This window comes from Chiloscyllium plagiosum, chromosome 33 (genome assembly GCF_004010195.1).
Source record: "Chiloscyllium plagiosum isolate BGI_BamShark_2017 chromosome 33, ASM401019v2, whole genome shotgun sequence".
NCBI lineage: Eukaryota > Metazoa > Chordata > Chondrichthyes > Orectolobiformes > Hemiscylliidae > Chiloscyllium > Chiloscyllium plagiosum.
In genome coordinates, this window is record NC_057742.1 from 32,881,869 (window position 1) to 32,906,618 (window position 24,750).

The window sequence follows — 24,750 nt, forward strand, 5'->3', positions numbered from 1 at the left end:
TTTACAGAGACAAAGCGTTTACTTGATGAACTTCACTCTCCAAGCTCTACCTAAACGATGTGGTGAGTGGGGGTGTTGGAATTGTAAACATTCCTGGGCAGGTTTTGGCTGAAAATGTTACTGTTTCCTCAGAACAGGCCTCTCACTTTCTTCCAATTCACCTGCTTCCAGCCAGGAAGTCGGTTAAATTCCTCTCTTGACATTTGCACGACTTTCTACAAAGGAAAATAAGACAAGAAATGATTTCAGATCCAAATATTCAAAACAGTGACCCTAATTAAAGCCAGATAACTTAAAAAAAACAAACTTACAGATGTGTTACACCTCTCAAGAGTCTCAAAATAGTTTACATATGAGTTGATAGAAGGGCAGTAACTGTTAAAATGAGAGAATGCTTTGGAAATCTTGTGTACTGTAGGACCCCACAAACCAGAAAAATGAGCTTCACACTCTCATGAAAGTGCCTTTATTGCATTATATGGTATCCCTACAGTATGGAAGCAGGCCATTTGGCCCATTGAGTCCGCACCGACCCTCCGAAAAGCAACACACACACTCTCCTCCTTACCTCCTTAACCCTGGAGCCACCATAGCCAACCCTGAAAACTATGGGGCAACTTAGCAAGGGCAATCCACTTAACCTGCATATCTTTGGTCTGTGGGAGAAAACCAGAGCACACGAAGAAAGCTCATGCAGATACTGGGAAAACGTGCAAACTCCACACAGTCACCCAAGCGTGGAACTGAACCCATGTCCCTGGTGCTAAGAGGCAGCAATGTTAACCACTGAGCCACACTGCTACCCCATTTTTAAAGTGGAGTAGATTGAATTCAGAACTTCAAGCCTGTGCCATCACTGAACTAAGTAGAAATTTCAGCAGAAATAAATCATATATTAGTATAGCAACTTTACGTGCCATTTTGGAATGCATAGTCCAGTGCCACAAATAGCGATGAGATTAATGACTGGTTAATCTGTTTCTGGGCTTCTTTAAGATTAGCCACAATTCCAAAAAAGCCTTCTAGCTCTTTTTCAGATAGTGATCTGTGAGTACAGCTTGTAAACGCACAGCAGGCAAACTAACAAGCAGAATAGCAACTTTGTTCACAAACTGTACATACAGTCCGTAAAGATGAGTTATTTTAAAGGCAAAATACTTATAAAAACATTCCCCTACTTTCAAAAAGGAAGATTAACTATTTATAATAACAAGTGAGCTGAAAATGTGTTGCTGGAAAAGCGCAGCAGGTCAGGTAGCATCCAAGGAACAGGAGAATCGACGTTTCGGGCATAAGCCCTTCTTCAGGAAGAAGGGCTTATGCCCGAAACATCGATTCTCCTGTTCCCCTGGATGCTGCCTGACCTGCTGCGCTTTTCCAGCAACACATTTTCAGTTCTGATCTCCAGCATCTGCAGACCTCACTTTCTCCTCAATAATAACAAGTGGGCCTATGTGTCACTATAATGTAGAGTTTTACTCAGGCAACATGGTGGTGACATTTTCTTGAAACATTTTTGACTGCCCACAGTCGTCAGCAATGTTGTCTATTTGAGTTGTCAAGTTTTGTTTTTTCACTGACTATAATTGCTGTTCTAAGGTTTGCTTATCCTAAAGCATTTCAGCAAGATTTTGTCCTCGATTAGCTGCCAATTGGTATCGCTTCTCAAGCTGTGTCAAGTGATTCAAATCTTCTTAGTGTTTTACACTCATGTTTCTCAGGAGCGTCCAGCTAATTTTGAAGCCTCTGAATTTCCACACTAGATTCTTTGGATTCTATCAAAACTTCAGCCTTCTGGTTTTCTACCATATTTGATCTTTCAATAACTTGCTGTAATAATAATCTAGCCTTTCCAACATTTTTACTCCATGTTAGTTTCTTTGAAGCTTTGATCTTTTCCACTTGCTGATTAAACAATTGTTTCCTGCTTGATTCGTTCATTACACCATCGTTGTTGGCTTGTTTTTCAGAAAGGGCTGCCTCACGAGTGATGTGCAACTGTGAGCACTGTGCATTTCCCCCTGCATTAGCAGGTCTGTCATTTTCTCCAGCATAACTTTGAATCTGAGCCAATGTTTCTGCAGCTGCTCCTGCTCAGCCTGATCTGTTTCAAGAGCGAGTTGTCTCAGCCTTTCCTATAAACCACCAATCATTTCACTGGTTGATGACACAAATCTTGTAGTTTGTTACTTCCTATTTTTTGCTGTTCATTTATCTTTGTTAGCCAAACAGAAGTATCCTCTCAAGAATTATTAGTTTCAAAGATGGTGGTCTCAAGATGACATTTTTTCCTGAGCTACTGGTTCAGTCTTTCCCTCTTGAGTTTTCCATTTCCACAGCAGGGAGTTGAGATTTTAACTCCATCAATAAAGAAGTAAGTTAAATGGTATATTTTTCTTTCATATTCAGTTCTGCAAGTTCTTGCTGTAGCTTCTGTTGTGACTCTGATACTTGACTGATTCCATGGATTGTTTTAAGTGCAAGCTCATGTCCTACTGGCGTGCCCCTGACTGCTGGCCCAGCAGTGTCTATGACGTAGAATATCTGTGATGACTAGGCACTTCAGCACTATAGATTCTACACATGGAATTGGTGAACTGTTCACATTCCCACATTTTATCATGACTGTCCAAGTCTGTGGTTATGTACTTTTTAGAATTTGCAGGCACAGTAGATTGGCACTTTGCCCCTGTGTCAATCTTAGCCAAAAACAAATAGCCACCAGTTTTGTGATTCAAACAATCACTAAGTAGTCACTAGCAGGACAAATAATTTAAATTTTTATAAACGCTTCACATGGTGTAATGATTAGATGTTTTTCCAGAAAATGTAGAAAACATGTTCACTACTCTTTATCTCGTCAAGTACACCATCAGTTCCCGGACTATACTCCTTGGTGTCTTCATGCAAATAGCAGGATATCAGATGGCCTTTATTGTAGTTTGAAGGTACTCCTGTGCATGGTCCGTTGGGTTGGTGCACTCTTTGTAGCTGCATCAGTCTTTGCTCTAATGCATTGTCTCTGTCAATGACCTATTCTGTCACATGCCTTGCAAAGATTCACAAAAAGCTAGGCATTTCCATGGCTACATGCAGTGTTGCTATGTTTGGGTGTTTTGGTGATCATGTCAACCATCAAGTGTATGCTCAGGTGTGATGACATGATGGTGTGAAGAGGTGTATTTTATCCCTTTTTTTGAAGAGAGGTTTTAAGGCAGAGGTGATGGGCAGTCTACTCAGAGCCACTAGAGTAAACAGTTTGTGAGACATTTTTTTTAAAGTTGGAATGATAGAGCAGCCTGAATAGGTCGGGTCAAGCTCCCACAGAACCAACATTTGGAGGTTGCAGTACATCTCTCCCTGCCACTCTCTCTCGCTTGGATTTTCTCTTATGTCTTTCCTCCTGGACTGGAGAATTGCCTGTGAGAAATCTATTTTACTGAACTTGCCTTTTGCCAAGAGTGTGTTTACAGGATGTTACAATGTTAAACAGTTACTGTTTAGTAGTAAAATAATCTATTATTCTAGTAAGTTTTCCAGTAATGTTAAGTTGTTCCAATTTCTTTTTTCTTTTGTTGTATTTTAACTATAGTGTATCAGTAAAGTGTGCTTTGCTTTAAATCTGGTTGGTTAACCAGTCACATTGCATCTGGGAATCAACACCTTACACTTACCTGAAAAATAAGAAAAAGTTAGGGTCAAGACTATCATCTGAATATTTTCAGGGGGGTTTGGTCTGGTCCATAACATCAAGCCCTGTAACCTTCATCCACCTGTGAGGATTATTCTGCATTTATCTCCACTCTATAGTACTACTTTAACACTCAGTCTTTGGATTGACTAGCAAATCTTTCTAGAAGGGAATGGATACAATCACTAGATCAACAATTCAGCTTGGTAGTTCCCCATCTGAAACATCACATAATGAGCTATTTTCTCTGCAATTGCTTACAAAGTGGTCTGAGTTCTGTGGGCATTTTGTCTAAATGTAGTTGCAGCAAACTATTAGGAAGGCCAATGGAACGTCAGCCTTTACAGCAAGAGGACTTAAGTACCAGCTTCGGTTCTATAGAAGCTTGGTTAAAATGGAATACTGTGTGCACTTATGGTCTAGTTACCTCAGATTTATATTCTTTACAGTTTCAAAGAATGAGAGGTGATCTCGTTGAAACCTACAAAATACTTAAAGAGATATATTGGGTTGATATAGGTAAGTTGCTTCCCCTGCTGGGAGTCTAGAACCAGGGGGCTCAACTTAAAAAGCAAACAGATGCCATTAAGGACCGAGCTAAGGAAAAACTATTTTAAGTGGATCATTGCAAATCTCTGGAATTCTCTGCTGGAAGAGTTGTGGAACTCCGTCTTTGGGTATATTTGAAGTTGATAGATTTCTGATCACCGATGTTGTAAAGGATTATTGGGATAGTTTAGGTAAAAAGCATTGAAATATTTGAGCAGCCATGATTGTATTAAACCACAGAGCAGGTTTGATGGGCTGATTTACCTATAAAAAACATTAGAGCTGAAAATGTGTTGCTGGAAAAGCGCAGCAGGTCAGGCAGCATCCAAGGAGCAGGAAAATCGACGTTTCGGGCATGAGCCCTTCTTCAGGAAATGAATTGAGGATTTAATCTGATTCTGAATTGGTGTTCAAATGTGGCCAATACCTTCTGGCTCTCCAGCTGTTAATCTTGACATGTTAAGTCTCCATTCCCAGTTGTCTCAGTAATCCTATTAGGTTAGACACATCAGAATCTAGAAACTATAGCTCTGATCGCTGTTTAAACATTTTGAATGCTGTTAGGAGGTCTGCTGTGTTGCAATTTAAAGGACGGAATTTTGTAGACATCCTGAAAATAAGCATTTGATCCTCCCTTGTTTGTAATCGAACCAACGCATGCACTAATCACTTGCCTTTCTCAAGTAAGTTTCTTTCTCAAGTTGGTTAAACTAGCCTCTCGAGAAGGATTTGTCTGCTTACCAGCAAGCTGTGATTTCAACACTTTGATGTTGACGCGATGAGGATTTTCTTATACACTTTAGCATCAATTAATATTGTTGACCATGCATTTTGCCTGTACATTAACATGCTTGCTGAACCATGATATGCCTCATTAGCATGATTTTTTCCACCACTGTTCACCATGTCATGCTAATGATGATGGTCAAATAACAATTCACTGTTCCAGGGATTAATTAACTCCATGGGTTTGTTTCTTTATAACAATAGAAAACATTATAAGTAATGAATTTGATATTACAGTGAGCCAAATGATTTCTTTTGTGAAGCTTTCAAACTCACAGAAGACCAACTTGTCAGGCAGTGTCGCAAGATTGTATATATTGTTATGACCCAGGATGAACCCCTCTGCTAATTTAAATCAACAACACAGAAAAGATTTACCTCGTGCTGTAATCCGTTAAAATTTGAGGCAAAGACTTATCTCAGAGGTCACTACTTAAGGTAAAAATTAACAACTTTATTCTTTAAGTCCAACAGAGAATATTAAAACCAACAACGATTGACAACTCATTTCTTTTAAACTTATCCTTTACTTCCCACTCTACAATACTAGTCTGATAAAAAATCCCAATTAGGATTTACAAAAACAAATTCAACTTTCAAAACGGGTCAGCTATCGAATCTTCTCTTTGTGTTTTCCTCTGCAGATTTTCCTCTATCGTCTTTTCAATGTTCTGCTGCTCAAGTTTCTTATAGACAGGTAGCTCTCAGAGAGCTGTTCTGCTGGCAGTCTGTACTTGTTGATGGCTTGGTAGTTCTCCCTCTCGCTGTTCAAAATGTCCGAATTTATACCCCAAAACATTGGATCGTTAAATTGGTTTCAATATTATCAAAATACTAAATTTAAATTTGATTGGATTGTGGTATCTTGGGGCATAATTTAAACTGATTAGCCGAATTTAAAGCTGCTTTTGTTTCATGGCAACCCATACTGCTGCTAGCTGTTTCAACCAAATGTTACATAGTTACATTGTTCTGGACTCTGTTGTCTTTGTCCTGGCTAGCTTTTCAACTCTCTTAAAGGTACAGTATCTCTACATCTTCATAACAATATACAGCACAGGGAGTTCAAGTGGTGAGCTTTCTTAAAGTCAATGGCACCTGGTGCATCATCTAAGTTGCTGTTAGCTACCTCTTGATATGGGCAGTGACTGTTTTAAGGTGATTTGACCATTGCCACACATGATAATTTTATTCATTACTGGAAGTTATCAGTGCTATGTTTGAACACTTGAAGTATATTCATATTGTTCCATCAAATAGACTTTATTTTTCTGAAAAACACTTTCTCCCCAATTAACCTCAAAGCCCAAAAGTAATATTAAAAGAGCAAGTCATTATATTCGACAAAGGTTACCTTAAAATCTTCATCAGACAGATAGGTTTCCAGTCTATGTGGGTCAATTCCCTCTGGTAAGGGTCTGGACATAATCTCCTCCAATGAGTACTGTGTCTTGCATAATCTTGATAAGGCATCCTGAACAAGGAGCACTCTGTTCGCACCACCCCGCTTCCCCTGAAGCACACAAGGAATATTCTGGTGAAGAAAGTTACTATTCTTATGAGAAGTGCCAAATATGCAAACCACATGCAGACAGACAGATCTGTGTAATTAGATTAGATTACTTACTTACTTACAGTGTGGCAACAGGCCCTTCGGCCCAACAAGTCCACGCCGACCCTCCAAAGAGCAACGCACCCAGACCCATTCCCCTACATTTATCTCTTCACCTAACACTACGGGCAATTTAGCATGGCCAATGCACATTTTTGGACTGTGGGAGGAAACCGGAGCACCCAGAGGAAACCCACGCAGACACAGGGAGAATGTGCAAGCTCCACACAGTGGGTTGTCCGAGGCGGGAATTGAACCCGGGTCTCTGGCGCTGTGAGGCAGCAGTGCTAACCACTGTGCCACCGTGCTGCCAATGGTTAAAAACAGGCAATAGTAACTCTGCAGTCGATCTCATCTCTCCTATTTTTACATAACTAGAGGACATAGGTTAAAGGAATGAGCTGCCAGAGGAAGTAGTGGAGACTGGTACAATTACAACATTTAAAAGGCATCTAGAGGAGTACATGAATAGGAAGGGTTTGGAGGGGTATGGGCCAAATGTTGGCAAATGGGACTAGATTAATTTAGGATATGTGGTCGGCATGGATGAGTTGGACCAAAGCGTCTGTTTCCATGTAGTACAACCCTATGAGTTATATCCACCCAGGTTAATCAAAATGAAAGTGAAAGATGTAGGTACGTTCTAATTAACCTGTTCAGATGGGACTTAACCTATGCTGCCTGGCTCAGAGGCAGGGACACTGCCATTACACTACAAGAGTCCATGGGGAACATTGCAACATGAGCAGCCCACTAACCATCACCTGTTACTCATTACAGCATTCTGTGAGGCCCTCTTGTGCTGCAGTGATAGTGTCTCTACCACTGGATCGGGAGTCCCACGGTCAAGCCCTACCTGGCCCAAAGGTGCGTAATAACATCTCTGAACAAATTGATTACAAAAATGTTTTAAAAATTAAAATGCAATAAAGAGAATCTTACGTAACTATTTGAAAGTGTTAATCTCGTAAAAGGAGTTGTAAACCCAGCAGGATCACCTTGAATCGCACTCTGATAGACTTCTAATATGTGAGTCATGAACAGCGATAACTCGCATGATGTAGACTGCTAATTGCTCCCTGTCCAGTAAATACATCACTGCATCATCAGTATGATATATTTATGTAGTTGCTACAGCTTAGTAAGTACTGTATCTCAAATGCTCCTCACAGGAAGGTTATGAGACATTGGTACCAATGACTCAGATAGAAAGGGGTATGTGTTCCTGCATTTCAAAGTTAGTGTACTAGATAGAACATTAGCAAGACAGAACCTCAAAAGTAGTAATCCCCTGATTTACTCCCACTACTGTGTGTAAATAAATACAGAAATAGGAAGGTAAAACCAATGAATTGTAGTTGGAAATATAGTGTGGAAAGGAAAGCTTTAGATTCCTGGAAAATACCTTCAAAGAAAAAACACCAAACAGCTGACAAGGCAAATAATCAATGGTGTTGATTTCTTAATCTGCCTTGATTTAGTGCCACAAATGTGTTTAAAAATCTGAAAAAAAGGAGGAATGAAAGAGAGAGAGAGATAGTGAGGTTCAGAGGGGAAATTCTAAAGACGGAAGCTTATCCATTAAGAATAGTCAATGGCTGAAGTTGAGAAGGGTATTGGCTTTGGCAGAACTAAAACCCAACCTGGCTCCGGAGAGATAATCATCCGAACCAGCTTTGCATTAAAAAGTGTGTTATGGTTGAGGAGAAACTTCTTCACCCAGACAGTAGTGGATATATGGAATGCTCTGTCCCAGAAAGAGATGGATACAGCTCTTAGAGATAGTGGAATCAAGGGTTATGGGGATAAGGCAGGAACAGGATTCTGATTGTGGATGATCAGCCATGATCATAATGAATGGTGGTGCTAGCTCGAAGGGCCGAATGGCCTACTCCTGCACCTACTGTCTATTATCTATTGTTGAGAAGTGATGGTACCTGTTGCAAACTCTCAGTGTTGTGTTCCCAACTCGGGAAGATATTGGTGAAAGTCAGTGGCTCTGTGCCAGCGTGCACCAGGTATGCTTTCGGAGGTCGCCTCGGGTTCTTTTCTGGTTGGACAAGACACAAAGATTTCAGTCTCTGCCTCAAGACCGAGATCAAAGAAATGATGCATTAACTCTCAGTTTTGATTCACCACACTGCGTTTTCAGACTGACCTGTGCAGTACTGCAGCGTAGTCTCCATGGCACATTTCCGCTCCATATCCCATCGGATTTTCGCTGAACCTGTGCTTTCACTGTCCTCTGGCCACCAGCCCTGCCACAGGTAAACCTCCAACTGGTTATCCATGAGGAACAAAGCTGGAGGAACGCCAAGAGTAAAATGGGTCTTCCAGTCAAATACCATTTAGAGAACAGAATCAATATAAACTTCTGGTACTTCTTCAGCATCAGTTCTAACCTGAGGCCTGCAAATCTCAAGTCACATTAGCACTCCCCTTATACCCCCAAAACTGCTGTAAAGTGACACTTGGCTGGCAGACAAGAGCAATGGTTTCGGTATCCAGCAAACTAACATGTAGAAAGGATTTTAGGAAAATCCTTTTGGGAGACAATTGTAAGGATGGCAAAGGAAGGTTTTGGGCTTCCTCTTGGTCTTTCAAAAGATTGATTTCATTTTACCTCAGAATAAGCTTAGGAAAACAGGGCAGGATTTCTGTCCTCGAAGAAGGAATCTGAAAGTACCTGTCAATTATATTTTCAATTTGAGACACAGGCACAGTCTGGAGATAGACTCACTACCTCCATATGTAGGCCCAAAGTGGCAACGGAGGTAGATGAGTATTGGGGTGGGTGGATTAGAAGTTCTACCTCCAATCACTGGGATGTTATCCCAGTTCTCAATATGACTGCTAGGTCCCTTAGCTTTATTAGAGTTGTGCTGGAAAAGCACAGCAGGTCAGGTAGCATCCGAGGAGCAACAAAATCGACGTTTCGGGCAAAAGCCCTTCATCAGGAATAGAGGCAGGGTGCCTGCAGTGTGGAGAGATAAATGAGGGGAAATGAGGAAACTGGTGAAATCCACATTGATGCCCTGGGGTTGAAGTGTTCTGAGGCGGAAGATGAGGCGTTCTTCCTCCAGGCGTCGGGTGGTGAGGGAGCGGCGGTGGAGGAGGCCCAGTACCTGCATGTCCTCGGCCGAGTGGGAGGGGGAGTTGAAATGTTGGGCCACAGGACAGTGGGGTTGATTGGTGCGGGTGTCCTTGAGATGTGCCCTAAAGCGCTCTGCTAGGAGGCGCCCAGTCTCCCCAAGGTAGAGGAGACCGCATCAGGAGCAACAGATACAATAAATGATATTGGTGGATGTGCAAGTAAAATTTTGATGGATGTGGAAGGCTCCTTTGGGACCTTGGATGGAGGTGAGGGAGGAGGTGTAGGCACAGGTTTTGCAATTCCTGCGGTGGCAAGGGAGGGTGCCTGGAAGGGAGGTGGGTTGTTGGGGGGCATGGACCTGACAAGGTAGTCATGGAGGGAACGGTCTTTGCAGAAGGCAGAAATGGGTGGGAAGGGATATATCCCTGGTGCTGGGGTCCGTTTGGAGGTGACAGAAATGTCTTCGGATTATGTGGTTTATGCGAAGGTTGATAGGGTGGAAGGTGAGCACCAGGAGCGTTCTGTCCTTGTTACGATTGGTGGGGTGGGGTTTGAGGGCGGAAGTGCGGAATGTGGACGAGATGCATTAGAGGATATCTTTAACCACGTGGGAAGGGAAATTGCGGTCTCTAAAGAAGGAGACCATCTGGTGTGTTCTGTGGTGGAACTGGTCCTCCTGAAAAGGCGGAGGCGGAGGAATTGGGAATACGGGATGGCATTTTTGCAGGAGGTAGGGTGGGATGAGGTGTAATCCAGATAGCTGTGGGAGTCGGTGGGTTTGTAAAAAATGTCAGTATCAAGTTGGTCATCATTAATGGAGATGGAGAGATCCAGGAAGGGGAGGGAGGTGTCAGAGATGGTCCAGGTAAATTTAAGTTCGGGATGGAATGTGTTGGTGAAGTTGATGAATTGCTCAACCTCCTCGCAGGATGGCGCCAATGCAGTCATCAATGTAGCGGAGGAAGAGGTGGAGAGTGGTGTAACTACGGAAGATGGACTGTTCTACGTAGCCAAAAAAAGAGACAGGCATAGCTGGGGCCCATACGGGTGCCCATGGCTACCCCTTTGGTCTGGAGGAAGTGGGAGGATTCGAAGGAGAAATTGTTAGGGGTGAGGACCAGCTCAGCCAAATGAATGACAATGTCAGTGGATGGGTACTATTGGGGACGTCGGGAGAGGAAGAAACGGAGAGCTTGGAGGCCCTGGTCATGGTGGATGGAGTTGTAGAGGGATTGGATATCCATAGTGAAGATGAGGCGTTGGGGTCCAGGGAAACGGAAGTCTTGAAGGAGATGGAGGGTGGTGCCTCGAACGTATGTGGGAAGTTCCTGGACTGGGGGGAATAGGACAGTGTCAAGGTAGGTGGAAATGAGTTCGGTGGGGCAGGAGCATGCTGAGACAATGGGTCACCAGGGTGGTCAGTCTTGTGGATCTTGGGAAGGAGGTAGAATCGGGCGGTGCGGGTTTCCCGGACTATGTGGTTGGAAGCTGTGGGTGGGAGATCTCCTGAGGTGATGAGGTTCTGTATGGTCTGGGAGCTGACAGTTTGGTGATGGGGGGGTGGGGTCATGATCAAGGGGGCGGTAGGAGGAGGTGTCTTCAAGTTGGCGTCTGGCTTCAGCGGTGTAGAGGTCAGTGCGCCAAACTACCATTGCACCCCCTTTATCTGCTGGTTTGATGGTGAGGTTGGGATTGGAGCAGAGGCACTCCGGACCACCCTTAGCTTTATTGTATCCCTATTATGTCCCCTTCGTACCACAAATACTCCTCCATGCATCCAATCATGCTCCATACAACCCATGTTTCTGCATACTACCCAATGCCCATTCAAATCTTACCCATTCATCCTCCATATCTACTTTGCAATTATTCATCAGGTAGAGAAACAATGATCTTGACAACAACACTAAAACATCTTTGAAACACTCTATGATGCTGTCAAAATAAGAAAATAGGGATTTAAAAAACTCTTGAAAAACATTTGCCCCCCTTTCCAGGTTTATAAAATTGTCACACATATTTTCATATTGAGAAATCTCCTTAACCCTGTTAACATTTCCTAAACTTTATCCAAACGAACAGGTAAGTATTGAAAAGCTAAACTGGAGAAAGGTAGTTTATCCAAGCTCATAGTCAACCAAAGGTAAGAGTATCCTTCACTGGTGAGTGGGTTTGGAACACAGCCAAATATTCATAATGAAATTCCACTGTGCAATTGTGTCAATAAAGACTTTAAAGCTAAGCAGATTGGAGAAGGTGGAACTCAGTCCACCAACTGAGTGACATAGTTGACTGACAGATCAACTACCATTGGATATGGAATTTATACAGAATTATATTGGAAATGTAAAAGTTGCACAAAACGTGACTTTAAAATAAGAACTGAATTAAGTTTGAATATTCTGGTCCAAGCTCTTGATGTTTCCTATATAACTGGGTCAAATTTGGCAACTTAACGAAGTTCTAACCTCTCATTTGATCTGGTGATCTCCCTCCCTTCCCACCCTTCCCCAAGCTGAGAATCCCACAACGCCACACAGCTCACTTCCATCTCTTTCCCAAGATCCGCAAACAAGACTGCCCAGGCACACCCATAGTTTCTAGGAGAAAGTGAGGACTGCAGATGCTGGAGATCAGAGTCAAGATTAGAGTGGTGCTAGAAAAGCACAGCAGGTCAGGCAGATTCCTGATGAAGAGCTTTTGCCTGAAGTGTCGATTTTCCTGCTTTTTGGATGCTGCCTGACCTGCTGTGCCTTTCCAGCACCATTCTAATCTTGACACCCATAGTTTTTGCCTGCTCCAGCCCCACAGAACCCATTTCTTCCGACATACATTCAGTTTCTTCTCCCCTTGTCTCATCCCTTCCCATTCACATTCACAATCCCTCTGAAGCTTAAATTCAGTTGCAGACTTTCCAGTTTGTGGGGTCCAGCCACCTCCTCTTTACCAAGGATGTGCACTCCCTTTACTCATCCACCTCCCATCAGGATGGTCTCAGGGTTCTCCGTTTCTTCCTGGAATAAGGCTTGAACCGTCCCCATCCACCTCCACCTTCCTCCGTCTGGCTGAAATCGTCCTCACTCTGAACAACTTCTCTTTTAATTCCTCTCACTTTGTTTCAGGTCAAAGGGGTATGTGCATGGGCCAGAGTTATGCCTGTCTTTAAGCGGTATGTGAAACATTCCTTGTTCCAGTCCTATTCTGGACCCTACCCACAACTCTTTCTCCAGTACATTGATGATATCATTGGTGCTGCTTCCCTCTCAGCCGGTCTTGAAAACGTTTATCGATTTTGTTTCCAACTTCTGCCTCTCTCTCACCTTCGCCTGGTCCATCTCTGACCGTCCCTTCCCTTCCTCGACATCTCCGTTTCTATTCCTGGGAATAAACCCACCAATTCCCACAGTTACTTTGACCATACATCCTGACACCGTGCTTCCTGTGAAGACTGTTTTACACTTTCACAGTTAATCCATCTCTGTCACTTCTGTTGTGATGATGCCAACTTTGACAAGTGGGCCTCTGAATGTCAACCTTCTTCCTCAACTGAGGCTTCCCCAGCACCGTAGTTGAAAGAGCCTTCAACCGGGTCTGACCCGTCTCCCACACTTCAGCCCTCACTCCCTCTCTTCCCTCCCCCAAATGTGATAGGATTCCCTTTGTCCTCACCTACTATATCACCAGCATCCACATCCACAGGATCATTAGCTAATATTTCTGTCACTTCTAGTGGGATGCAACCACCAGACACACATTCCCCTCCTCTCCCCTGTCCACCTTCCGCAAGGACCGTTCCCTCTGGGACACCCTGGTTCACTCCTCCTTTGCTCCCAACATGTCCACCCCCTCCCGACAGCCCATGGCACCTTCCCCTGCACCTGCCCACTTACTTCCTCTCTCCTCAGTATCCAAAGGGCCAAACACACCTTGTAGGTGAAGCAGCGCTTTGCCTGTACTTAATTCAATCTAGTCGACTGCATTCACTGCTGACAATGTGATTTCCTCTACACTGGGGAAACAAAATGTAGACAGGGTGACTGCTTCTCAGAAAACCTAATTCTGTCTGCAAAAAAAGGCCCTGAGCTTCCCGTTGCCTACCATTTCAACACATTAACTTGGCCAATATTTCTATCTCAGGGTTGCTGCAGTGCCCCAGTGAAGCTCAGCACAAGCTGGAAGAACAGCATCTCACTTTTCCCCTTGGGAACTCTACTGCCTTCGAGATTCAATATCGAGTTCAAAAATGTTAGGGCTTGAGGCACTTTCTCCCATGACCTTACCTTAACCTCAATACATCAGGCCTTGTTATCACATGGTCTGCTATTACACACAACCCATTGTTAGCCATTAACAGTCTCCATTAATAGCCATTAAGTCTCCCAGGCTGACCGATATCCCCTCCTTTGTCTGTCCAACTGTTCTTCTTTGGGCTCTGACCCCCTCCCCTCACCCTATCTTCTGCATAACAGCTACCATCAGTTCTGAAGAAGGGTCACTGGTCCCCCGAATGTTAACTCTGACTTCTCTCCACAGGTGCTGCCAGATCTGCTGAGTTTTTCCAGCAATTTCTGTTTTTGTTTCAACCTCTTATTTACTTCTTTGTAATTTTTATATTGTTACATATTTGAACAATGTGTCATATGTGTCACATATGTGTCATTCAATGCACATCTAATAGCAAAAAGCCAGGTGGGCAAGTAATCTGTCAGGAGTACTATTTTTTAAATGATAATGGAGGAATTGTTGGCTGGGACACCAAGTAGCAAATGGGATCTCCAGTGAAGAACAAGTACCTCAGTTAATGGAAGACCACCTCAGTGCTGTAAGATTACAGAATCCCCCAGATGATGAAACAGGTCCATCATCTCCAAAGAATATCCCATCCAGACCCACTCCACTACCTTATCGCCGTAACTCTGCATTTTCCATGGCTAGTCCACCCAATCTGCACATCCCTGGACAATATAGCATGGCCAATCCACCTAACCTGCACATCTCTGGACTGTGGGAGGAAACCCACACAAACACAGTGAGAACATGCAAACTTCACACAGATAGTGGGCGGCACGGTGGCACAGTGGTTAGCACTGCTGCCTCACAGCGCCAGAGACCCGGGTTCAATTCCCGCCTCAGGCGACTGACTGTGTGGAGTTTGCACATTCTCCCCGTGTCTGCGTGGGTTTCCTCCGGGTGCTCCGGTTTCCTCCTACAGTCCAAAGATGTGCAGGTTAGGTGAATTGGCCATGCTAAATTGCCCGTAATGTTAGGTAAGGGGTAAATGTAGGGGTTGCGCTTCGGCGGGTCGGTGTGGACTTGTTGGGCCGAAGGGCCTGTTTCACACTGTAATGTAATGTAATGTAATGTAAAAAAATAATCCACCTGAGGCTAGAATCGAACCCAGGTCCCTGGCAGTATAAGGCAACAATGCTAACCACTGAGCCACCATGCTGCTCATAGTTCAGCTCTTTGCAAAATCTTCCTGTGCTGATCCATTCCCTACATTTGAACAATGGTTAAACTTCAAGAAGGACTCCATTCACTTTCAAAGTATAGTGGGTTGCCCTGAGGTTAGAAAAGTGATATATAAATGTTGCCATTGTCTCTTTCAATGTGCTGTTAGGTTCAATTTCTTGAATTGGGCTCTAACCTGGAAACATGCAGCATGAAAAGCAGAGACATGTAGCCTAGATGGCATGTGAGAAGGACAGCCCAGAATTCCCTTTGAGTTGTGGACCTTCAGCCCATCCACATGCCTGTGCTCAGATTTTGTGACTGGCCCATATGTGTTTAAGTGCTGCATGCAGGAAGGAGTGTTCACCTGGCTGAGCTACAGAGTACAGAGCCTCCTGTAGGAAGGGCATCGCCATGACACCACTGGAGATATGTGTTGGACTGAACTGCTCTGCTACGGTAAACTCCCCTGAGGAAGCAGACAGTCTGAAGAGACGCACCGTGAAGTTGTATTTCCCAGGATCTGTAGAACATAAATGATAACAATAAAATCACAGAATCGTAACAGTGTGGAAGTAGGCCATTCGGACCATCAAGTTCGCACCAACCCTCTGAAGAGCATCCCACCCAGACACATTTCCACCCTTTCCTTGTAACCCTGTATTTCCCATGGCCAATCCACCTAACCTGCATATTTTTAGACAATGGGAGGAAACCCACGCAGACATAGGGAGAACATGCAAACTCCACATAGTGGCCCGAAGCGTGGAATCAAACCCAGGTCCCTGGTGCTGTGAGGCAGCAGTGCTAATCACTGAGCCATCATAAAAAAAGGAGGAAGGGAGATGCTTGCATTTCTAAGTAGCCCTAATGAGGCTATTGGTGATGAACAAGCAGCATTTGATGTCTCAGAGACCTTGGAAGTGTTTAGACCCAACACTCTCCGTCCCCCCTTCTTTCACAGCCCTTCAATCTGGACTTTACATCCACTCCTTTCCAAACCCAGAGTCCAAGTTCCATTACCTTGCAACATGCAATCATACACTTTTCGATCCTGTTGCCCTAGTGCATGCCAAAACTCTGGAGGTTCTGACCCTTCTTCTATCTCTCGCACTGTTACATCCATCCTACTCCACAGGCCCAGCTCCTGAGGAGGCCTAAGGAAAGAAAGACCATGTATTTTTACTGAACTTATCACACTTCTCAGGAATGTGTCAAAACCTCATGAATTACTTTGAAGCTCAATTACTGTTGGTTGCTCAGAAGATCAAGCCATGTTCACAAGATCCAGCAAGTGGCAAAACTACTTTAGTGAGGAATAAATATTAACCCCGATACAAGGAGAACACCCTGCTCTTCTGGTTAATACAATGGGAATCTCACCATCCATTGGAAACACTCAGACAAGCAAATATGACCTAGCTGAACATATTTTCAGAAGACATGACCTCTGACCCTCTCTCTGAAATGTGAACTCCAATTGCGCATTTAATGCTGGAGTGAATTTATGATCTGAATCTGACTCAGAGGTGAGTATTCTATGAAGGGAGGGAAGCCCATTTTAAGCTGTTTTCATAATGTAACTGTCCAAGAGGCAGAATCTCATTAGGCCAAAGTTTCTAATCTAGGTTTTCTAATCGTGTTCTCTGTTCTTTTGCAATCCCCTTTAATAAATTTCCCCCTGTACCAGATGTGAGTGGGCCAGTCGCTACAGTTCTCATTTGGTGCAATGTCTTGTTTAACTTTCTAGGTGAAGATGACTATGTTCAGTCCCGGTGCTTTTCCACTGAGACCTGGTGGCAACTTAGGTGACCTCGAAGGCTGACCTGAATGCAGAAGGTTCTGCTGAAAACAGGACAGGTATGACAGTCAATTTGCTTCAGGATATCCGCTCCATAGGGTTCTCCTCTGCATCTGATAGGCACTCTCTTTCGGATGAGCCTGCACCATTTTTACTTTATTGCATGAGATTCTTCCAGGATTCAACGTCGCTATAAAAACACCTAAGTGAACCTTCAGAGTGTACTTCTTGTATTTCCTTTGACGGCCATCAGGGCACATCCCATTGCCATACTCTCCATTTAAAACCTGCTTTGGTCAGTGGGTGTGAGGCGTTTTTGGCGACATAACCAGCTGAAAGTTGTACCTGTCTCAGTCTGGTGCAAGTGCTTGGCATAGCAGCTCAGAGAACACCTCAGGCGTTTGCCCTGCCTTCTGATCTTCAGAACGTTCCAAATGCAACTCGAGTGAAATTGCTTGAGCTTCTTAGAGTGACATTATTCAGTTCAAATTTCATATACACACAGTAGAACTCACAGAATGAGTGCTTCATAAGTGTTCAGCTTGGTGGGTGCTGCCCTCATTCTTTGACTGATGTGCAATGTGTTTGAAGGCTGCACTTGCTTTGGTAATTGCAGTCTCCCAGTAATAGAGAGAAATGAAATTGCAATTATCACGAGATTGGTATGTCCCTACAGATAGCCCAAGGGAATGTGATGCCAAGGTTAGTGAGCATATTCACTACTGTTAGGTTCTGATCGAGTTTGAGATGAGCCTTTCCTGAAGCACACTGGTACATGACTTCACTTTCCTTTGTGATGACCTTAAGGTTTAAGTTATTCCACGTATTGGAGAACAATTGATTTAGATGTGAAAATAGGAGGGATGGTTAGTAAGCTTGTAGATGACACCAAAATTGGAGATGTAATGGACAGTGAAGAAGGGTATCTCAGACTACAATGGGATCTTGATCAGATGGGCCATTGGGCTGAGGAGTGGCAGATGGAGTTTAATTTAGATAAATGTGAGGTGCTGCATTTTGGAAAGGCCAATCAAGACGGGACTTATACAGTTAATGGTAAGGTCCTGGGTAGTGTTGCCTAACAAAGAAACCTGGTACAGGTTCATAGTTCCTTGAACATGGAGTCACAGGTAGATAGGATAGTGAAGAAGGTGTTTGGTAAGCTTGCCTTTATTGGTCAGAACAGTGAATCTAGGAATTGGGAGATCATGTATCAGCTGTACAGGACGTTGGTTCGGCCACTTTTGGAATACTGTGTGCAAGTCTGGTCTCCCTGCTGGAGTAAGTATGTTGTGAAACTTGAAAGGGTTCAGAAAAGATTGACAAGGATGTTGCCAGGGCTGCACAGTTTGAGGTACAGGGAGAGGCTGAATAGCCTGGGGCTGTTTTCCCTGGAGCGTCGGAGGCTGAGGGGTGAACTTCTGGAAGTTGATAAAATCATGAGGGACTTGGATAGGGTAAGTAGGCAAGGTCTTTTCCTTGGGGTGGGGAAGTCCAAAGACTAGAGGGTATAGGTTTAGGGTGAGATGGGAAATTTAAAAGGGACCTAAGCGGCAAATGTTTCATGCGGAGGGTCGTGCGTGTATGGAATGAGCTGCCAGAGGAAGTGGTGGAGGTTGGTACAATTACAGCATTTAAAAGGCATCTGCATGGTATACGAATGGGAAGGGTTTAGAGACATATGCACCAAATGCTGGCAAATGGGACTAGATTTATTTAGGATATCTGGTCAGCATGGATGAGTTAGACCAAAGGGTCTGTTTCAAATGCTGCACATCTCTATGACTCTAACTCTATAACAACTCCATGACCTGCAGCTGGATACACAGTTTAGAATTGACTTGTTCTCCAGCACAAGTCATTTGCAAACTGGAAATCCTGATGTTTACTTAGAGACCTTGTTTGTCCAGAGACATCTCAGACTAAGTACCCTCTGGTCCATACAATTTTGATAAGTAGATCGTAACCTTGGAAGGTACTGAAGATCATGGCAGAGAAAAATATGCTGCAGAGGGTTTGTCCCAGCATCCAAATCCGTTTAATTCTATCTGTTTCACACAAGCACAGAATTCCGAAGCTATCAAACCATTGTGATGAATTTCTTCATTACCTTCCAAATCATGACTTACTGTGTCAAAGCTATTGTTCAGGTCAATAAACCATGGGGGGGGTAGAGGCTCCATGTATCTGTTCTTGGCGTTTGTTTGTTCTTCGAGCTTTCTAATTACATACACAACATCAGTGCTTACATAAATAAAAGAAAAATACTGCGGTGCTGCAAATCTGAAACAAACATTGAAAAGCCTGGCAGCAACTGTGGAGAGAAACAGAGCTAATGTTTCATGTTCAATCTGATTCTTCTTCAGAATTGGAGGAACAGCAATGACCTCACAAGGACTTTAACAGCCAGACATAGGAGTAACAGGAGGGTCCCCAGCTGGCCCCTCCCACCCCCAAAATCTGCACTCCTTTGGGGATGGGCATTAAATTCCAAACTGATTGGTTCATTTCTGAGAAAACGTCATCAACCTGAAACTTTAATGCGATATCTCTCCACACAGATACTGACTGTCCTGTTGAGTATTCCTAGCAATTTCCACTTTCGTTTCTGATTTCCAGCTTCTGCAGTAGTTTTGAGACTGAAATGTAAACTGGATTGAAAGCTGCAATGAGAAACTCCCCATCACTATATTAGCCCCTGATTGTTTCTTGGTGTCCTTGCTCATGACTGGTCATGGTGTGGAGTGTAGGTGTTGGACTGGGATGGACAAAAGGTCAGAAGTCACACGACACCAGGATATAGTTCAACAGGTTTATTTGAAATCATAAGCTTTCAGAGAACTGCTCCTTCATCAGGTGACTTCACCTGTTGGACTATAACCTGGTGTTGTGTGACTTCTGACCGTGACTTGACATTCATTCATTGTTGCAGATCATGGTTTAAAAAAAATCCATAATTTAATACTGGAGTTACACGTTGATTGCTTTGGAGGAGGAAGGGGCTAGTGAAATGCATAGACAACACAACCAGTACTTTTTGTTCTAACATTTCCCGGGAACCATCTCTTTAATTTACCAGGAGTCCTTCTGACTGCAATTCCTTCCTTACCGTTCTTTAATGTGATTAGCTGCAGTCCTGCCAACCTCCTTTACACTGGCTTGAACTTTGCAACCGTGCCAGAGATAGATGAGAGCTTGCTGAGTGTTCACCAGGACTAGTGAGCCCCTTGAACGCAGACTTCTGCACTCTCTCGCCACCTCCAGGAGGCTACTCTCCACTGCGACCTCTCCCTGCACGATAAACAGCCTCCAAAGCCCTGCTGAAGACAGATAAGAATAACTTTGAATTTAGGCAGGATGGATGGGGAGAGGCAATGACACAATATTAAAGAACATACAATGACAGAAGGACCTGGGGTTTACATGGATAGATTATTGAAGGAGATAGTACAGATGAGGGAGCAGGCCATGGAATTGTCAGCTTTCCTCATTAGAGTGTAAGAGTATACTGAACCACTGCAAAGTTCTGATTTGACCAGAGTGAGGGCATCTTGGAGTGATTTACCAAGGTGATTCCCCTCAAACTCGTTTGCTCCAAGGAAGGGAGGTCTGACTGAAGCGAAAAAGACAGGTCTTAGAGGAAGAAAAATTGTTTCCATCAGCAAATGGTAGAAGAATCACATGTGTCACAATTGCAACATTTAAGAGGCATCTGGATGGGTATATGAATAGGAAGGGTTTGGAGTGATATGAACCAGGTGCTGGCAGGTGGGACTAGATTGGGTTGGGATATCTGGTCGGCATGGACGGGTTGGACCGAAGGGTCTGTTTCCATATTGTACATCTCTATGACTCTATGATTCTATGTCGCAACTTTTAAAAGACCTTACAGCACAATTCAAAGAAGAAAAAGGGATATTTTCTCCAGTCAGCATTCACCCCTCAATTAATGTCACTCGAACACAATATCTGCTTTATTATTTCACTGATGTTAGTGGTAGCTAGCTGTGTACAAATTGGTTGCTATGTTACAATAATTACAACACTTCAAAGTTATTTCTATGGATAGAAAGCACTTTGGAACCAAAAAAAAGCCTCGATATAAATGCAGGTTTTCATCACTTTGTCTTTAGCATTCCATAAAGTTTCACCGTCGATGAATTCTTTTGTGAAGTATCATGACATAAGTGAGTAATGTGTGCCAACTCAGCATGAAGTTTGCACATTCACCCTGTGTCTGCATAGGTTTCCTCTGGGTGCTCTGGTTTCCTCCCACTGTCCAAAACTGTGCACGTTAGGGGGATTAACCAAGGCAAATACAGGGTTACAGTTTGTGATTATGGTCAGACCGAAGGGTCTGTTTGTGTGCCGTATGACTCTATAACTCTTCCCATTCCTGTCAGAAATATTTGTGTGTGTGTGTGTGCGCGCGCGCGCGCGTGCATGCATGCGTGTGTGCGTGAATGCTTGTATGTGTGCCTGGTTGGTGGGGGTGTCTGGGTGGGATGGTCTTTGGAGAGTTGGTGTGATGTCGATGAGTCAAATAGCCTGCTTCCACACTGTAGGGATTCTACGATCCAATGTGCGCAGTGCAAGGTTCTATAAAATACATTGAGGTATAAATGTGCACGTGATCTGTTTTGGTCATACTGTCTGAGAGATATACGTTTGAAAGCTCCTCATTCTTGCTTTAAGCAATTTTGGTATCCACTTAAACAGGTTGATGGAGTCCACATTAATTTCCCTGATGATGCATGCAGAGAAATGCTGAGATTACATGTTGAGGGCATAGACCAGGGCTTCAAGTCAAAACTGTCAGCCTCATTTAATGTTCTCTTTCAATAAAGTACAGTAAATGATATATATCAAATACTGAAATTGTAGGCACGTATACAGCAGGAATGTCAACCCTTCAACCAAGATACTGATCTTTCGCAGTGAAACCAGCCACTTTTATCAGCAGTAGCCCTTTCATAGAATCATTGAATTCTTACGGTGTGGAAAATGGCCACTGGGCCCAACAAATCCATACTGACCCTCCGAAGAGTAATCCACCCACACCCATTCCCCTATTCTTTTACTATACATTTCCCCATGACTAGTGCACCTAACCTACATATCCCTGAACACTACAGGCAATTTAGTATGGCCAATTCACCTGACCTGCATACCTTTGGATTGTGGGGGGAAATTGGAGCACCTGGAGGAAACCCACGCACACACGGGGAGAATGTGCAAACTCCACACAGACAGTCATCTGAGGTTGGAATCAGAATCACCCAGGAAACCTTCTCCCAGGGGAGGTTTTATGGGAATTAACACTAGGCAAGTTCTTTAGAAAGGGTCACTGGATGGCAAAATTAGAATAACACATTACAAAGTGAATCAAGCATATAAATCTGTAAAACAAATTTGAAATTGTAAGCACAAAAAAACTCTAAGAAGAGATATCCAGAAAATGTCAGTATTTCAGCCATTTGATCAGAATGAAAAGCTACAAAGATCTGTTCAGGAGTGCAAAGGGGAGACAGCAGATAGACGGCTTGACCAAGGGGTGGGCGATGGGTGTCACAGAGCGAATGTAGATGCTCTAGTGGGTATGTGTAACTTTGATGTTAAACAAATTGGCATGGCAGCAGCTCTTGTGGCTGGGGTAGCTATAAGCAGCAACAACAGAGTGAATTTGTTAATATGTGAGTGTCACTGACAGACTGAGTAAGGTTGAATTTGTACAATAATTTAACAACAGTCATAGTGAACCAACTAGCCATGAGATTACACACAGTCAGCATGACCCTAGCTCACTGAGAGCAGGCTAGAGGCACCACTGGATCTAGGGGGAGTAGGAATTTCTCCCTGAAACATCCATCATTGAATTTGCACAAATTTTTCCATAATCCATTGCTTCAAAGAAAAAGTTCACAGTCCAAACCTTGTGGGTTTCTGATGTTATCTCTCCTTCCACTGTGGATAATCATTCCTCCTTGGAACAACTGGAGAAAGCAGGGGGGCTCTTTTCCCTGTGACACCAGCACCTGGGAAACAGCACACACCCATTTAAATCTTGGTCAACAATCGGTGAAATTGTTTCAGTAAACCCGAAGTCAGTAGGTAGATTTGGTTCAACAGATAATCAACCAAGAAAACTGAAAGTAATTGTTTCTTTTTTATTATCGTAAAGCTCTTTATGCTAAGTCATACATTATAGTTCTCACATCCAGTACATTGGGTAAGGTATGAATACAGAGCCTAGCAAGGTCTAATTTAGTCATAATGCTCTACTTCTCCATGACTGGAGTCTTTGGTTGTGGCACCAGGAGCTGTTGAATTAGCACATTTTGAAGAGATAATGAATCATGTTGTATTGATCCTTGTAAATAAGGGCATATTGTGAACATGCCAATCAGCCACGTGCAATTAGCCAGACAACAGGGGCCGTATTAAAATAGAAATTGCTCACTTTGTCTCAGTTCTAATGCCTGCACTGAGCTAATTACTGGGGCAGGTGGGATCTGATGCATTGCCTGCCTGTGGTTAGGAGGAGCCCTGGGAAATCAATGAGGACTAACCATTGCTGGCAGGAGATAGGTTTATAGCCTTGACCATGCAGATGAATTATAGCAGTGCTGTCCATGTTGACTGTGTTCCAGTCATCATTAACCAATCCTTAAACATCAGGAAATCCAATGTTGTGTAGGTTTAAAATGACCACATAACACCTTTTCTTCCTAACTAGGAGAGCTTTGACCCCCAGTCTTCAAAAACAGGGACCATTATTTTCAAAAAACTGAAGAACTGCAGGTGCTGGAAATCAGAATCAAACTCAGAAATTGCTGGAAAAAACTCAGCAAGTCTGGTAAATGTTAACGTTTCAGGTCCTGTGACCCTTCATTAGAACATTTATTTACAGTTTGTAGCTACTTTCAAGCCCAATAGACATTCCAAAATGCAGAATAAAGACCTCTGACGTGTAGTTACAATTGAATATGAAATATACAGCACCCATTTTACCCACTGCAAAATCCGACAAACATTCCCATTAGCAATCAGGACAGGATGACATGTTTCTAAAGCAATGCTGATTGAGAGATGGATATTAATCCAAAAAACCCATGCTGGTCCCAAGGGATCGAGGCCTTGATTTAAAACTTTATCTGAAAGGCAGCTGTTTTGATTGCAGTTTTGACACTTACTTCTTACTGCATTGGATTGTCAGCTAAAATGAAGTACTCCATTCCTCAGAGTTGGAACTGAACCTAATCTGATAGGGAGATAAGACTACAACCACTGAGCCAGCAGTAATGCCCTTACTGACAAATCTCTCACGTTACGGAACAGACTATAAAACAAGCCTTTGTAAGTTTAATAAGGATCATGTAGAATTGTGGATTCAGCTATGAACTCTTTCACACTCCACTAGGTACAGTTTTCGTCCTGAAAATGTACTCTTTATCTTCTGTTCATTAGGAGAAAGTGAGGGCTGCAGATGCTGGAGATCAGAGCTGAAAATGTGTTACTGGAAAAGCGCAGCACCCAAGGAGCAGGAGAATCAACGTTTCGGGCATGAGCCCTTCTTCAGGAATGAGGAAAGTGTGTCCAGCAGGCTAAGATAAAAGGTAGGGAGGAGTGACTTGGGGGCGGGGCGTCGGAAATGCGATAGGTGGAAGGAGGTCAAGGTGAGGGTGATAGGCCGGAGTGGGGGTGGGGTCGGAGAGGTCAGGAAGAAGATTGCAGGTTAGGAAGGCGGTGCTGAGTTCGAGGGTTGG

At 43.5% G+C, this 24,750-nt stretch overlaps 1 protein-coding gene across 11 annotated transcripts in view; it reads right to left on the reverse strand.

Moving 5' to 3' along the window:
* The window catches only part of LOC122540004 (supervillin-like), a 231,843-nt gene continuing 207,093 nt past the window's right edge, over positions 1–24,750 (reverse strand). For 9 of the 11 annotated variants that reach the window (XM_043675276.1, XM_043675277.1, XM_043675281.1 and 6 more), the window contains 8 exons: positions 22,917–23,019; positions 20,094–20,304; positions 16,207–16,340; positions 15,551–15,706; positions 8,797–8,940; positions 8,576–8,688; positions 6,381–6,560; positions 1–215 (listed from right to left, as the gene is read on the reverse strand). In XM_043675276.1, the coding sequence (XP_043531211.1) occupies positions 129–215; positions 6,381–6,560; positions 8,576–8,688; positions 8,797–8,940; positions 15,551–15,706; positions 16,207–16,340; positions 20,094–20,304; positions 22,917–23,019 (1,128 nt within the window). In that variant the 3' untranslated portion in view covers positions 1–128. The remainder of the gene's footprint in view (positions 216–6,380; positions 6,561–8,575; positions 8,689–8,796; positions 8,941–15,550; positions 15,707–16,206; positions 16,341–20,093; positions 20,305–22,916; positions 23,020–24,750) is intronic. The other 2 variants (XM_043675280.1, XM_043675282.1) reach the window with 2 other exon arrangements.